General features: G+C 41.9%; 2 protein-coding genes across 10 annotated transcripts in view; one reads left to right on the forward strand and one right to left on the reverse strand.

The window, feature by feature from the left end:
* Positions 1-15,459, reverse strand: part of GABRD (gamma-aminobutyric acid type A receptor subunit delta) — a 66,245-nt gene that overhangs the window by 30,902 nt on the left and 19,884 nt on the right. For 2 of the 7 annotated variants that reach the window (XM_071798558.1, XM_071798555.1), the window contains one exon: positions 8,581-8,678. The exons of the other annotated variants lie outside the window; for them this stretch is intronic. The gene's annotated coding sequence lies outside the window, so the exon portion shown is untranslated. The remainder of the gene's footprint in view (positions 1-8,580; positions 8,679-15,459) is intronic. 7 annotated transcript variants of the gene reach the window in all.
* Positions 1-15,459, forward strand: part of CFAP74 (cilia and flagella associated protein 74) — a 32,295-nt gene that overhangs the window by 15,601 nt on the left and 1,235 nt on the right. For 2 of the 3 annotated variants that reach the window (XM_065854879.2, XM_071798553.1), the window contains 17 exons: positions 2,229-2,357; positions 4,863-4,950; positions 5,153-5,326; positions 5,662-5,795; positions 6,362-6,638; positions 7,625-7,732; positions 8,097-8,227; positions 9,242-9,376; positions 9,747-9,856; positions 10,216-10,271; positions 10,959-11,078; positions 11,330-11,482; positions 11,775-11,904; positions 12,464-12,618; positions 13,415-13,553; positions 14,337-14,464; positions 14,957-15,091. In XM_065854879.2, the coding sequence (XP_065710951.1) occupies positions 2,229-2,357; positions 4,863-4,950; positions 5,153-5,326; positions 5,662-5,795; positions 6,362-6,638; positions 7,625-7,732; positions 8,097-8,227; positions 9,242-9,376; positions 9,747-9,856; positions 10,216-10,271; positions 10,959-11,078; positions 11,330-11,482; positions 11,775-11,904; positions 12,464-12,618; positions 13,415-13,553; positions 14,337-14,464; positions 14,957-15,091 (2,302 nt within the window). Of the gene's footprint in view, positions 1-2,228; positions 2,358-4,862; positions 4,951-5,152; positions 5,327-5,661; positions 5,796-6,361; positions 6,639-7,624; positions 7,733-8,096; positions 8,228-9,241; positions 9,377-9,746; positions 9,857-10,215; positions 10,272-10,958; positions 11,079-11,329; positions 11,483-11,774; positions 11,905-12,463; positions 12,619-13,414; positions 13,554-14,336; positions 14,554-14,956; positions 15,092-15,459 lie in introns of all 3 variants that reach the window. The other variant, XR_011735598.1, reaches the window with a different exon arrangement.

Consider the following 15,459-nt stretch of genomic DNA (forward strand, 5'->3'; position numbering starts at 1 on the left):
CATCCTAAACCTCTTACCAGAATTACAGGCTGCAGAGATTCTTCACAGTTGGAAAGAAATGAGTAAAGCTGTTATCTCAGAAATTCAGCTTACCGATATGACAAGCACAAGTTGTTATGTAAGTGATTTCACTTGGTCTAGATAACCCAGGGATAAAACTTATAAGTATAGAAGCAGAATAACTCTCCTAATGCAAACTTAAGATTTCAAGGGGATCCCAAAGATAGAAGCTGTCAAATTGCTTAGGGCAAAACTACTTAACTGAGGGAAAAATTCTGCTGATCCTTTGCCATGTTTCACTAAACTAAGAGCACTTAATATCTAGTATACTGTCCTTAGTAACCTGGCAAATCGAGTCTGTAATTCATCACCCAATTCTACATAGTTAGGAAAAACGGTGTTTCTCTTACAGTCATTTCTGCTGAAATTCAAACTGTTGCATGAGCAGGAATACAACGTCACAACCTTTTATCCTGCAAAAATAGTCAGATTTCATCACTCGGCTGCGGTACCTGAGATGCTTCTTCCTCTAGTAGCTACTGCAATTTTTCTGTAGCGTGTATCAGAAAGAGGATTCCCCGTTGTTACACAGTACGTGTCAAACCGCTTCTCAAACAGAATGAATTTAAGCTGCTGAAAATAGCTAGAAGTTACTATCAGACAAGAACAATTTCTTAGGTTAGACTAGCAAGTAGCTGTATTTTAATTGCAATAGTGACAAACCAGGGAAAGGTAGGCTATAGCACAAGATCGAATCTTCCAGTTAGTTAGATAACTCTGGCATTAAGTGCCCAGCAAGCTCTCTAGAATTGCAGAGTGTTAGTTAATACTGGTTTGCTTTTGTTGTCTTCTGGTCACTTAAAGCACTGTAACCAGGAGGCATAAATAAGCAGCATAAAGGGTGAAAGTGTCTTCTCAGAATCCTGTCCAATATAAATCACTTTGAAAAGTAATTTCTGTGGCAGGTTATAATCTGCAGTGATTTAATGAAGTAGTACATAGCTCTCTGAGATTGTCAACAGTCAGAAATCATTGCCGGCTCCCAGCAGCACATGCCATGGCTGTTGATTTAGAGCAGACCATCTGGACTGACAGCTTGCAAACCAGTCCAAGAGAGGGAAAATGACAAGCTGAAATATTTGTAAATTGCTTGGCGATTTTGCACTTAGGCATGAAATTCCAAAGCAGGGTATGGTGTGTGGCTATCGCTGTGTTACAACACGGCCAGAATTCAGTAAACATGGAGATGTTCCCTTGCTTCCCATCTGCCGTCCACAGGGCAAACTGATCAGCAGTTCTGGCAGAGGAACCAGTGACTTCTCACCCCATGGAACCTCTGCTCTTGAAGTTACAAGAGATCTGTGAATTCACAACTATTTAAAAGAAGTCACTGTAGTTTTGCGGAGAAAATGCACTCTCAGTGCATTTCTGCTTTAGACAGCATCCCCCTTGCCCCGTTGGAGGATTTTTTCCTGCCTATACAGGCTTAATTTTATACTGAAGGTTTTGAGAATTACGATGGTAATGAGGATGAATGGGACTCACAGCCGGAGTACGTGTTGATGTTTTAGGTGCATTATGCTCTTTCAGGTTCATTCTTTTGATTCTTCTGAGTGGGGCATTAAGTGCTTGTCAAGCAGCACCTGGGTCTCCTTGGCCCCACTGAGGGGTCTTCAGTTTTGTTTCTCAGACAGAATAACAAGTTCCTATTTGCATCCCACCTCCAATTATTAAATAACCCAGACCCAGCATTACAAGACTGCTACTCCTTTTCCATCTTGAGTGGGTTCTGTGCTGCAGCCAGGACTAATTAGGTGTCTCAAACATGATGTGAGTCATTCCTATTGATTCAGATAGTGGGAATGTATGTTAGGAACAAATAATTAGCTGATATTTCACAAGAATTTGGCTTTGACTTTCCCCTGACCTGACTTACCACTATGCTGCGCTTTGATAATTATGTTCTGATCAGCTGTCTATATTGCTTGAAATACAGCTGGGTTTACTTGCAGTACTTCCAAAATCTTGTTTTCTATACTTCAAAGAGAATACAACTGTGTGATTTTGCTGTAGCAGTTTTACATGTCCATCATTTTCAAAGGAAGCTTGGAATTGTTATAATCCTAAAGGAGAGAAGCAGAGCTGGGGGCTGGGGGGACCAAACTCCAATGTAGCTGAGATGACGGCGTAGCCTCAAAGTCACTCAAGCATCTCCGGTCTGTTTGCAGAGCAAAAGTCACGTTGCGTTTGAAATTTGAAGTATGCAAAGAATTGAGTAAGCACATGGAGCTGCTTCCGAAAACAGGTTACGTTCAAGCTCAGTCATCCTTCAGCGTGCAACTGAAGTTTCTGCCCAGGTAACCTACCAACATGAACCTTTTCAGTGTTTGTGACGACATCTGTGGGAGGCTGTCAGTGGAAAACCTGAGCAGGTCCCAGTTTTTTCTTCCCTCACCCTGTAGCAGGCTGGACCTCACGCCGCTGGTGTCACTGCAGCTCTAGTCTCCCCTTCTCTGCCCCTTACAAGTTGCCAGATGCTCCAGGAGGAAATGAACTTGGCTCAGGTACTTGGGAGGAAATGTCTCCCCGTGGTGGCAGCGGCAGTGACAACGCGAGCGGCTGCGTTCCCGGTCGCCTGCTCCCGCTGCTGCGGGGGAGCCATTCTCATACACCAGAGGGTATCTAGGCCAGGTGGCTGCTTCATGGATCACTGCTTAAATAATTTCTGGACGGGAGCTCCTGTGCTTGCTAATCAAAGTAAGAATGGTTGGGCTTCTTGTTCATCTCTTTCCTTCCTATGTACATTTTTCTCCAAAATATGAATGTATTGATCTGAAATTTCATGTGGCATTGTATATAGTATCTTCTAAGATGCTAAAAGCCTTACCCCAGCAAGTTTGTCTTCTTCATTTCACGACACATGTACCTATACGAATGTAACTCAGTTGTTGGAAACAAAGAATTCCAGTTTTAAAAAATTTGAATTCAAGATCTCTTTTTGACCAGTGTTAGTTTTATTTGCCTTGGCATTGCCATCCTAAGCAGGACCTTTCTTTTCAAATATAAATAAAATTATATAGATCTTAATTCTGGTGTGCAGCCACATACTCCAGCAGCTTTTGCATTGATTGCTGCTGCAAACCTGCTGCTTTTTCCATACAGGGTATCTAGTCCTCTTGATGCAAGTACATATGGATTTCCACTGATGTGCTCGGCACCTCTGGATTCCAGATTGAGACTCTAATCACTGATTTTGAAATTTTCACCAGGTTGATGTTCAAAGAACTGGAAGCATTCACAATTCTCCCGACATCTCAAATCCTATCAGATTACAACAACAGTAACCATTATTACGATGTCTTTCAGTTCCTAAACTTCAGCCGCTGTAAAGCACTGTTACTGAGTGGATAGAAGCATAGCTTGGATTTAGGACCTTAATCTTCCTTTGAAAAATGGGGAAGCTTCAGAAAGGAGATTTGATGAGATTATGGCATTTCTGACACACAAAATAAGTATCTGGCCATTTCAGTATATGGATCAGTTTTAAAAGACCTGGCACGTGGGGGACAGAGAAAGATGAGCTTGCTGCAAGCTGATGTGAAGCACTGAGCTGGTGACACATTGCTGTAAATGCCTCCTCATTGACTTAGTATTACAAGCTATATTAACAGCTATATTAAAAAACATAAAAGTAAAAAACCACGCATTCAGCAATACAAAGCGAACAGAGAGATGCCTGAAGGCTTGGGAAGCTCTCCTGAGGATCCTGTGTGCGCTGAAAGCCTTGGTCAGATGTTACAATCCTCACAACTTTCTGGGTGTTTGAAGCAGACGTTTTCTGTTGATTTGAGGGCAAGTTCTCTAATCTGCTGACTGTCAGAATTCCCAAATACCACGTCTTTTAATTTTTCTGCATTTGGAACTGGTCCTGCAGATGCTGGCAGTCTGAATCTGATTTGTCTTTTATGCTTCTCTTTAATTGCTTTTAAGCATGAAGATGCTGTTTTCAGAGCACTAGCTGAAGGGTTTCAGTATCTCTTCCCCAAGGCCTAACAGCTAATTTAGAGTCCCTCACTGCGTATGTACAGTTAGAATTTTTCCCCTCTGGATTATTTTGTAATCCATTGATTTCTTCTGCTGTTCTAATGTCCTGTGACAAAGTGAAAACTGATACTTGATTCCTGCCTTGTATTTAACTCCGGTTCCTATCTTTAAACAAGTCAGCAATACCTCTGAAGATCACCTTTGAAAGTCACAGTTCAGACTTGCAAAATAACCACACCAGGATTTCAGATCATGACAGTGACCGAGCGGGTGCTATTTATTCATTAACTATTCTTTAACAAAAAATTGCACGTAATTCCAGTAGTAGTAGTAGGAATATTATCACTGTGGAGACCTGAGAAGAGGAAGCAATTCACTCCGATGCTGTGAGACCAAATAAACACATAAGCAGAGCTAAAAGTGCCGGAGCTTTTGCATTGCCTTGGCTTGAAGCTCTGCAATTCAGCTTGTGACAGCAAGATGCTTCAGCTACAGAAAACCCACAGATTTCTTCTGGGTTACTAATCTGGTAAATAATCAGACACTGTTGGTCTCCAAGTTCGTTTCACTTTGTCTCTGTGCTTTGTGATACAATTGGTTCTGCCTCAGCCTGGCTGGCAATTAACTGACATCAGTGTCAAAAGGAAACGATTGCCTGCATTGGGTTGGTTATGTGCCGTGGTTGCAGCAAAGATGCATCTATTCTGCATGAGTATATTCTAAAGTATGCTTTAAATGTGTCGGAATTTAAATGACTAGATGGCATTTTAAAAACGAATAAATGGATGCAGACACTTATGCATTTTTTATATTTTTAGGCACTCTCTTCCTGAGGATGCAGGGAGCTACTTCAACGGAGAGACACGAGTTCTGGAAGCTCCAGTGACAATACTGCTTGTGGATAAGGTTGGTGACTTTCTTATGCTGGTTGTCAGACTGACAAGAGCTGTAAATTAACTTAGTGAATGTTCACTTCTTGATACCTAATCTTAGATTAGTTCTTTACTAGTTGAAGGGCTATGATAATAGTAAAAGGTGGTAATACAGATAGTTTCTTCTTGTCAGCATGTTTACAGGTTTTTATCCTGTGCTCTTGCGTTTGTTTCAGGCTAAAAAAGTTAATCTTACTGTCCATGCAATTGTTACTACTTCTGATTTGGAAATCAGTCCAGCACAAATCGATTTTGGATACTGCACAATCTATGAAGCTGTGCAGGCAAATGTGATGCTCACAAACAAATCCATCCTGCCACAAGAGTTTGGATTTGTGGGACTTCCAGAGGTATGTGCTTATCCCCACACACACCTCTCCTTGTACCAAAATATACTTCATGATGGAAACATGTTTTAATGGGGAAGAGATTCTGCTGAAGTCTGAGTTAATGGATTTGATGCCTTTCAAGTCACTTTGAGATGAGAAAAACGCATGTCAGTCAGACACCAGTCACCGAGTCACGTGAAAGCTGCTCACTACATTTCTGGTTTCCTGACATTTGTACATTTAGCAACAAATTTTCTTATCTTACCAGCAAAGTCTTATTTTAATTTATTTAATAATTTGATGACTAAGAACGTCTTAATTTAATAACAATAATTTCTTCTCCTGCCATTTTGAAGTTTATTGAAATTCAGCCCAATGACGGATTTGGAATTCTTCTTCCCCTTGAGAGCCTGACGCTGGACGTAATCTTTAAAGCTAACAAGGCAAAAGAGTACAGCTTCGAACTGACCTGCAAATCTGAAATGAACAGGTATGATAAAACACTGAGCTCATTCAGAAACTAAATCCCTGCCTGCTCTGAAGAAGTAAGGCCAGGACAAAAATGTGGGGCAGGTAGGGGTTCTCCAGCTGACAGGCGTTGCTCAGTGCCTGTTAGTATCACACTTCACTTCCACGTCTGTCTGTGCTGAGATGACTTTTCCTGTCCCACCTGAACCGTGTCCTTGTCACATATCCAAGCTGCAAGTTTCCCCCAGGTTGTCTTAACCTGCGATGTTCCACTTGCTTTTTCAGCGGAATTACTGAAGGCTTTTTTTAAATGCTTCATACGTTAAGCTAATGCTACTAATATAATGATGGCATAAACCTTGATTTGACTGGATGTATTTCCAGAAGTTCACAGAGGAAGAATTCAAGTAGGGACTTTAGCCAATTGTGCATTAAAAATAGATAGTATTATTGTTCATCTTTAGGCAAAATTCCCATTGCAAGCTTGAAATTTTGCTTAAATAGGGACTACAGGATTAGTTCCCTATTTTCCAGGCTGATTAAGAGACTATTTTATGCTGAGACAATTTATCATGTGTTTATTTTTAGACAATTCAAGCTGTCGTGCAAAGCAGTTGGAGTCCACCCACCTCTTGAATTGTCTCATTCCTTGGTTCAGTTTGCTGCAACGGCTTTAAACGCTGTGTCTACAGCAACGCTCTACGTGCTCAATTCCCACGTGAGCGTCAACCCCTTCACTCGTGCGGTCCCCAGGATTGGCAGTGGGGACGCTGCCCCCGTTGGACCCGCTTCATTTGAATTCCACGTGCCAGAAGACTGTCCAGTGACAATTGCGCCTTCTGTTGGAACTGTGTTGCCTGGGGAGGTAAATTCACAGAATCACAGAATGTTAGGGGTTGAAGGGACCTGGAAAGCTCATCCAGTGCAATCCCCCCATGGAGCAGGAACACCCAGCTGAGGTTCCACAGGAAGGTGTCCAGGCGGGTTTGAATGTCTGCAGAGAAGGAGACTCCACAACCTCCCTGGGCAGCCTGGGCCAGGCTCTGCCACCCTCACTGAGAAGAAGTTTCTTCTCAAATTTAAGTGGAACCCCTTGTGTTCCAGTTTGAACCCATCACCCCTTGTCCTATCACTGGTTGTCACTGAGAAGAGCCTGGCTCCATCCTCCTGACACTCCCCCTTTCCATATTGATCCCCATGAATGAGGTCACCCCTCAGTCTCCTCTTCTCCAGCTCCAGAGCCCTCGCTCCCTCAGCCTTTCCTCACACGGGAGATGCTCCACTCCCTTCAGCATCTTCGTTGCAATTCTGCTTGCTCTCCTGCTCCTGCCACATGAGATCCTGAACTCCACCATCTCATGTTCGCTGCAACAATTCACTGTAAACGTCAAGTGTTCTGCCAGATCTTTCGATCATCTACATCCCTACAAATGCCGTCACTTGTAAATGAAGCTCAAAACGTAAATTATTGTTAGAATAGCTGGAATATTTTGTGTTGTTTGAAATAATGTTTTAAATCGGACGTGGGAAGTTTACCATCAAACCTGGCTTATGCTTTATGGGAGTTTTCACCCTGAATGTTCTTTCCCCAGTGTTGACATTGGGATTTATTTGAAGAATGTCTAAATATAAAAAATATTTGCCACGTAAAATCAGCCCAAAACCATAGTGGACTTCCAAAAAAGCAGCAGGTGACCTTCTCCTCAGGAACATCTTATTCACTTGGAGAAAATAAATTGTTTGTTGATTTTTTGCTGTCATGTATATGCTCCTATTGAGCTTTATAGGTATAACACATGTATGAGAGCTGAATTTTGCTTCTCCTTCTTGTGTATGCTCTCCCGCTCCCAGAAAAGCTTGATTCAAGTGTCCTTCAGACCAACATTGTCAGATCAGCTAATTAGAGAAGAGGCAGCTCGGAGGCTTTGCAGAGCAGCTGCGACAGAGGCAGAAATACAAGTAAGGAATGCTAAGAACTAGCACAAGCTGTTGGACTGGTACTTCCAGATATTTGTTTCTCTGGATGGTATTTTTATCATAAAGTTATGTGTGTAATAATGGAGCCCAAACTCATGGTCCATGCAAGACCTGCCTGTAAAGGACAAGAGTATGACTGTACTGTTGCACTTGATGTGGAGTCTGTTCACTGAGCAATCATTTAATTTCTTGCTAACAATTTCAAATGCGCTCCTAGAGGATCTCCTTGCAAATGCACCTCCTCGGTTCTGTATCCTTGGGCCAGGGACTGTGTATTTGTAAACTGGTGTCTTGATTGGATTACTGGTGATCATCCTTGGTGCATGATGTCTCCGTGTATTTGCAGAAAAGCAAGAAAGATGAAAAAAGAGAGAGAAAGAAATTGAACAATTCCGTTAGCAGACTGCAGCCTTCCAGACAGCTTGTAAGGGATGGAGACAGTTCTGAACAACCCAAATCCCAAGAGTTAAAGCCTGAGTAAGTCAGCAAAAGCACATTGAGCGACATGGACAACATTCTTTATAAGCAGTTTAATAAATCTACTAAAACCTGTATGTAGCCAAGAAGGCAAACTGTAGAGAAGAAATAGCAAAATATGTCGCAAAGGCTGTTTCCAAAATTAGTCCTGCTTTTGAGCCACGCAGCTGTACCCTCTCATGTAAGGCAAAGAATCCCTTTATGCATCAGAGGGATTGAGGACTTCAAAGAATACATCAGAAAGCATGAGACGTGGCTGTGTGGGTAAATTCGGCTGAGCCAACAAGGGCATTATTTTAAAGAGCAACTAGAAAGCTGAACTCAGTTACCAAAAGAAGCTGCTACTAATATACCTTTTCTAAATGGGGTTGACAGAGCTGCGCACCTTGAACCCAGATGGAAACATTCTGCTGGCCCATATCCATCATATTAATCATGGTCATCTTCAGTCCTGGAAATGTGAAATGTGTAAATAGTCATTTCACAATATGTAAATACCTCTGGGAGAATTAACATTTATAGCCTGTGCTGTCTAGAAATGTGGATAGTTAGATGCAAAATCTGGCAGTTGAGGTTGCTCCTTTAGCATATAGTTCAGCTTTTTAGAACCACACTTCCGCCTAATCTGAGGAATTTAGAAGTCTTTGAAAGCAAATATGTGCTTAAACTCCAGACATTTGGCTGTACTGGATGTAAGGTATTTTTTACTAAAATATTTTTTATTAAATTAATGTATTCAACATCAGGAAATCATAGTGAGGATTTTGCAGTCTTCTGTATAACATCTAGTATCTGGCTTAAGAGTTTTTCTTCTATTTTGGCAAGAACAGCAAAGCACTTAGCAGGGTGGCTCCATTACCACACATCAAGGCAGTTGCTTGGTTTCACTGTTATGTTCAGTATTTAATGTATGACTAAGAAGCAGCCAACACAAATAGCTCTGTAGATATCTATTTGATATTTTTATTTTCCTTGTTCTCTCACCAAGATGATTCTTATTTGTGGATTTTCTAGTTCTGATGCTTATATGGCAGCCCAGGCTTTCCTGATGAGGAATTTCAGTGGGAGGTTTGACAAATTCATCATCCCATGCTTTGTGGCAAGTGGACACGCTGATGAAAAGCAAGGCTCTGAGAAGCTCAGCTGCAGGTATTTGCAGTCAGTTGTGTGCAATTCCTGAGAGGGGAAGGGTGGCCCTGTTCACTTATTCATTTGGGGAGGAAATTTGTTTTCTGATTTTAATTACTTCATAGGTCAGTGGTAGAAACTCATGCTTACAACCCACTAGTTGGTTAAGAATAAAACACATGAATATCAAAGCAGCTTAAATGATTGTATGAAAAACTTAAGCCTGATGTAGTTCATGTTTCTGCTTAGGCATACACAGGAGTCAGCCACCAAAATGATGTATTGTTTTGTAATACCAATTTACTGATAGCCTGTGATATGAACACATTTCTGACAATAGTTTTTACTCCTGTGTGATCCAAGAGCAAATATCTGTTTACTGTCTCTCTAGCCCTTACAACACCTTGTATTTGGAGTTACACTGTCCGGCTGTAGCACCATGTGTTGTGGTCACTTCAGATAATGGAAAAAACACAGTCAATTTTGGTGATGTTGCAGTAGGTATGAAATTTGAAATCAAGTTTTGAATTTTTTCTGTCTGACGTAACTTTCTTTGAGCATAGTTTTCCATTTTCCTGTACATTGTTTAGCTAATTTCAGAAGTCAATATAGAAATTAGCCCTGTAATAGGCACTTAGGTGGAAAATTAGGGAGCTGAAAAAGCAGACTTGATCCCAAACCATGGAATCAGGAGCTCTGCAAGTGACTGACCAAATTTTAAAGTGTTTTGGTGAGCTCTGACTAATGTACTAGCCAAGGAAATGGAATTAATGTTTGGCCCAGGTAGGGGATGAGTAAATCAGGAAAGGCAGTGCATGAGTGAGCACTGTGACTTACTGAAGTGTTTTCATTCCTGTCAGGCCAGAGCGTGAGGAAGCGAGTTACAATACAAAATATCTCCCCAGAGAAGCTGCAAGTATCCTTGTTTGGAACATGGAAGTTAATCTGCCGTTCAGTTTCTGGTTAATTTGAGCCTTAACCTGTAGGAACTGTTGGACACTAAAGCAAGGAGGAGACAGCAGATTTCAGGCTTTCACATCTTCCAGAGCGAGGCAGGAGGTGATGTGAAAAATATATTGCACGAGCCAAAGTGACCTACTGCAAAACTAACTCTGTTCTACCCTTTTAACTGCAAAAAAATCTGCATAGAGCCAAACTTGAGAAGCACTTTACCACTTTCTAAAGAGCATAAGGTACCAATGACAAAGCCAGTTTCTGTACGGTATGACATACATGTGAAACAGCCAACAGCTCCATTTCTGCACAGTGCTGCTCTGGATTTCTGAGTAGCTTGTAAGAAGAGGCTACTACACTGGCTTGGCTGGGTTGAGCTGTGTAGGATAATAGAGAAGGCACATCCCGGGTCTTAGGGCGTTAATGACGCGTTCCAGGCAAATGTGAAAGTGGAGTTACATAGAGATCTTATTAACTGGAAAAAGGATCTTGCAGCCATTTGAATTCTGTGGAAAAAAATTAATTGGATTAGCTCTTCTCTCTTATTAATCTCTGGAAAAGCTTATAGATTGTTGGTTTATGTGTCTTTGGTCTGAAGGCTCCCCCCAATCTTTGTTTATAAACTTTTTTCCTTGAGTTGCTATTTCAGCTGGGATTCTCAGTTCTAAATCCCAGGGGTCCCTTCCTGTTGGTCAGATCAGTCAGAATGCTTGAGCCAGGTGAAAATAAAACCCTCATCATCTCTTTTTGTCCAAATGATGATAAATGGGTGAGTAAGAGATACAACAGTAATGGGGGAAAGAGGAGGGATGGAGAGATGTAATGGGCTGTGTAATTACACACATTACTGACTGGGATGAGGCTGTATAATATTAAAAACTTCGCTTCCTGTGCATAGCCCTTCTCAATGCTTGGATCTTTGTGCACTAAATGCAGAGGCTGGGTAGTCACGGCTCGTTTGTGGGAGGGGTGGGGGGTGTTTTCTTTGGCAGACTGGCTAACGCAGCATCCTCTTGGCAGTCTTGTGAAATGCTGGACATCCAGACGGCAAAAACCAACCTCACCCTGCGCATCGCTGGCCACGGGGTGATGCCATCAACTGTTTGCTCTGTGGAAGACGTCCTCGATATGGGATATGTCATGGCCAGAGAGAAGGTGACTTCCACGTTCAAGGTAACGTCATTGGTTCATGTACTGCAAATTCCTACAGACTCAGAAACAGGCCACGATTTTGTCTGTCAATACCCAGAACATAGTACTTGCTGCAGGACTCAAAAGGATCCTGGTCCCTGGCGTTGGGGGTGGGTTTGACATCGCACGTTATGGGTGGCCATAACATGTGCTTTGGGTGGCATCTGGGTGCACAGTAGTGCAGTAATGCGGTGAAATAAGTTCAGCCAGTTCACAAAATATTGAGAATCAATTTTCTTAATGAAAATGCTGTTGTGTAAATTAATGCCATCAGATACAGAACACTTCCACGCTGACCCTGCGATACTCCATACAACTAGATTCGCTTTCACCAACAAGGGACAAAGATCAGCAGAGGATTCCAGCCTTTATTATGTCTTCTTCGCAAAGAACAGAGTTTGTTGGTAAATTTGTTGTGTGGGTTTTTTTCTTTTATCTTTGTCTTTTGTTAAAGGCTCATGAAGTGTAAAACAGCATTACTTTATTTTGTTAGATCTACGCAACTGTCAAAACATGGGGCATCATATCACCGAAGTTAAAGACGTAATTTTGTTTCCCCAGTAGGAGCTGTACTAATTCTTTCAGTAAGGGTAGCTGTAAGTTTATGCAGCCTGAGCATATATCCACAAGTGAGGAGATACTAGTGTTTGAATCTAAATAAACCACACAGTAACTGCATATTAAAAATGATACTTAGGGATGTCCATCTCTGTAAAAACACGGTAGAATGTAGGAAGGGTTTGGTGATGCTGCTTCAGTTCCTCTAGAGATTAATGTGTGAAATGGATAGATGGATTTATCTGGTATCTCTAACACCGTGTTTTGCTGAAAAAAAAAAAAAAACAAACCATGTATCAGGTCTTATTTGTTTGCTGTTCCAACAAAAATTAAATGGGTTTAAAATATATGAAGTAGTAAACCGGACCTGTCCTCTTGTCTTATTTGTATCCTCATTTTTACCAGGAACGCAGAACTATAATGGCTTAAGTGTGTTCAGCATCTTTCCAACAGAAGGAGAAATTGTTGCTGGGAAGAGTCAGGATTTCACTGTTACTTTCAGTCCTGATCATGAAAGTCTGTACTATTCTGACCGTCTCCGGTTTGTGCTCTTTGGCAAGGTGAGACGATCAAGATACCTGGATTATGAAATCAAAGTCTAAGTATGACCTACAGTGATTTTTAACAGCGTGGGGTTTAGTCGGAGTTTCAAATAATTCTATCTAGTGCACAGTGTTTGTAGGCAGAAATACTATCTTAGAGACTGATGTGGGTAGGAGATGGCAGGTTTGGGGCCCACTGACTTTTCAGGTTTTAAATATTCACTTATTAATTCAGAACAGCGTGAGGAAGGAGGTTTCCATCTGTAGAGCAGCCGTTGAGCTCAGAGGGAGTCCAAGTCAGGACACAGGCTGGCAGCACAGCAGATGGCCTTGTGCGTGTTCCAAAGAGCCTGACCAAAAGTTAATGAAGAGTGCCAGCTAATGACTGTCAGTGAGCACTGCAGACACCCCCAGAAACCGGGAGTGAGCAAAGAGGTGCTCTTTGTCTCCTTGCAGGTTTTGTATCTCCTGCCTCGGGAACTGAGGTTAAGAATGCAAATCGGAATAAGCTGAAGATGGAGACTGGTCCTAGATCACAAACTTTAGCCAAGTTTGTTGGCAGATAAGTTTTGCCTTTTGTAGTGGCTTCCGTATAAACAGTTTGTCTAATCCCCTCCTAAGGTACTTGTCCAAGAATGAGAGGTGGTTTAAACCAGGACAAGGGGAAGATGCAGGATTCTGGCAATTAGAGGACAGGACCTCTTGGCATTTATATAGGCAGATGATGTAATAATTTCTATGTCAGTGATGCTGTTGTGTCAGTATTCAGTTCTTAAGCGGTAACCTGCCTTTGAAACGTTCTTGTCTCGCACAGCAAGCAGCCCATGTGCTCTGCCTGAAGGGTGCAGCGAGAGACCGGCCGATGTTTGTGGAAGGGGGAGTTCCTCTCGATGTGCCCGTCGAGTCCCTGGCTGTAATATTACCCACGTCGTCGCAGGACGCACTAAAAGAAGGTAAAGCGCTACCATTTACAGTTCACTGCAGACCAGCAAGTGGTAAGAGATGGGCATGTTCCTCATCCTTTAAGAAAAAGTAACTTTCCCAGAATCAGAACAAATAAGTATCATGGTACAGCCTGTATTTGTAACACACACACAGAAAAAAAGCAAGAAGCTTTCTCTTAAGGAAAGACTTTATCTTAATTTTAATGCAGTTATAGCTTAATGATGATCTTCACCTTTGCAACTTATCTTGCAAAAAGTGATTGTAATTTAATGTTACTATGAAGTATTCAGATGTATTTGCTTTCTGCCACTTCTCTGAGTTGCATTAAATGTTTATAAAATTATTTCCTATATAATAGCATATCCTGGACTCCTGATTGCACTGTTATGAAACAGACGCACTTCCAGGGGTTTGATTTATCCTTCCTTAATGTCTCTGGACACAGATCCTGTCCAGAGAAGATACACAAGCACCTTCTAGTGCCTGAGCTATAAATAAATACAAGCACATACACAAGGAGGAATATGGTACACACAATGTATGTGCCATGGGCTTAGAAAATGAGCATGAAACTTGATAAACAATTACAGTTTGCAGTTGTAAATTATGCAAAACATCCTTTTGCTGGGCTCTTTACTAACTCTGTGAGAAGGATCTCCTCTAAGCCAGCTCATGGATCTGCCACAACATCACTTTGTTTTGAACTATTCTGGTGTAATCTGTGCTTCTTCCAAACTGATCATCACTCAGTTTTGACTGTCTCCGAGTTTACTTGATTCATATTTGTTTAGAGCTACAAGGACCAGTGAAGTCCATTCTCCTTGTTCTGGAGTACATGGATGGAGAAGGTTCTGCAGAGCCAGCAACGACAGAACTAAAAGTTGGAGCCATCCAGACAGCTCAGTTTGCATCGAAGAAGGTGAAGAAAATAAAAAGTGCAGCTTTATGTCAGACACTGCAAGGACAACTGACAGAATACCACTGGTTACTCGTTCTTTCTGTCAAAAAGTTAGTCTCTAAACTAAAAAATACAGCTTTCAGGGTTTCTGATAAACTTTACATGATAAAAGCATCACTGTTTGAAAATATTATTTTTCAGGGGTTAGTATGAGGATTTATCATTATCATATTAAGTCAGCAACAAAATTAATCTAGCAGTTTGCTTCACTAATTCTGAAACACAGAAGTTTGAGCACAGAACTGAATTACAGGTCTGGTCCTGTTATTTTAGTATTTTTGTGAGAACTTGACGCAATGAGCAAGATGGATACTTGCAGTTTCAAAGGGCAGAAGCAATTTGGCAAGCGACAGGCCCACATACAGCAGCTGAGCCACGCAGCCGTTCACGCAGTCACTGTTGGGAGCAGCAGTGGCTGTAACGAGGGTGTGTTGTGTTGTGTGTCTCTCGCAGAGCGTGGAGTTCAGTTTTGACAACCTGCCACTCCTGCGGCAGAAGGGATTCGCCATCGATTCTGTGAAAGGAACCGTCGAGTGTGGGCAAGTAAAGCGCATTGGTGTTTCTTGGGTGCCACCTGCTGATTTTCGTGTAAGTCACAGTTGCACAGCGTGTCGCTGCTCAGACTGGCGGTGTGTGTGGCAGCGGTTGGCACTGGCTTGTAGGAGCAATTGAAGATGTCAGCAGTACAGACTGCTTTGACACATTAGCATGACAGAACACACATAGTTACCAAAGGGGTATAGACTGGTATAAACACGGATATGAGACAAAAAGCCAGGAACAATGTGTGTGGTTTGGAGGCTTGCTGCCTCACCATAAACTTCATTCACCTGTGCGATGAAAACAAGTGTTAGTTACTTGCATCTTACGGAACTTGGAATAACTCCTTACAGGTCGCTGTGCTATAGAGCACAAAAAGGCCGAAACGCTGCTTGGTGTTCAGTAAAAACCATGGC

This window comes from Patagioenas fasciata, chromosome 23 (assembly GCF_037038585.1).
Source record: "Patagioenas fasciata isolate bPatFas1 chromosome 23, bPatFas1.hap1, whole genome shotgun sequence".
Classification (NCBI taxonomy): domain Eukaryota; kingdom Metazoa; phylum Chordata; class Aves; order Columbiformes; family Columbidae; genus Patagioenas; species Patagioenas fasciata.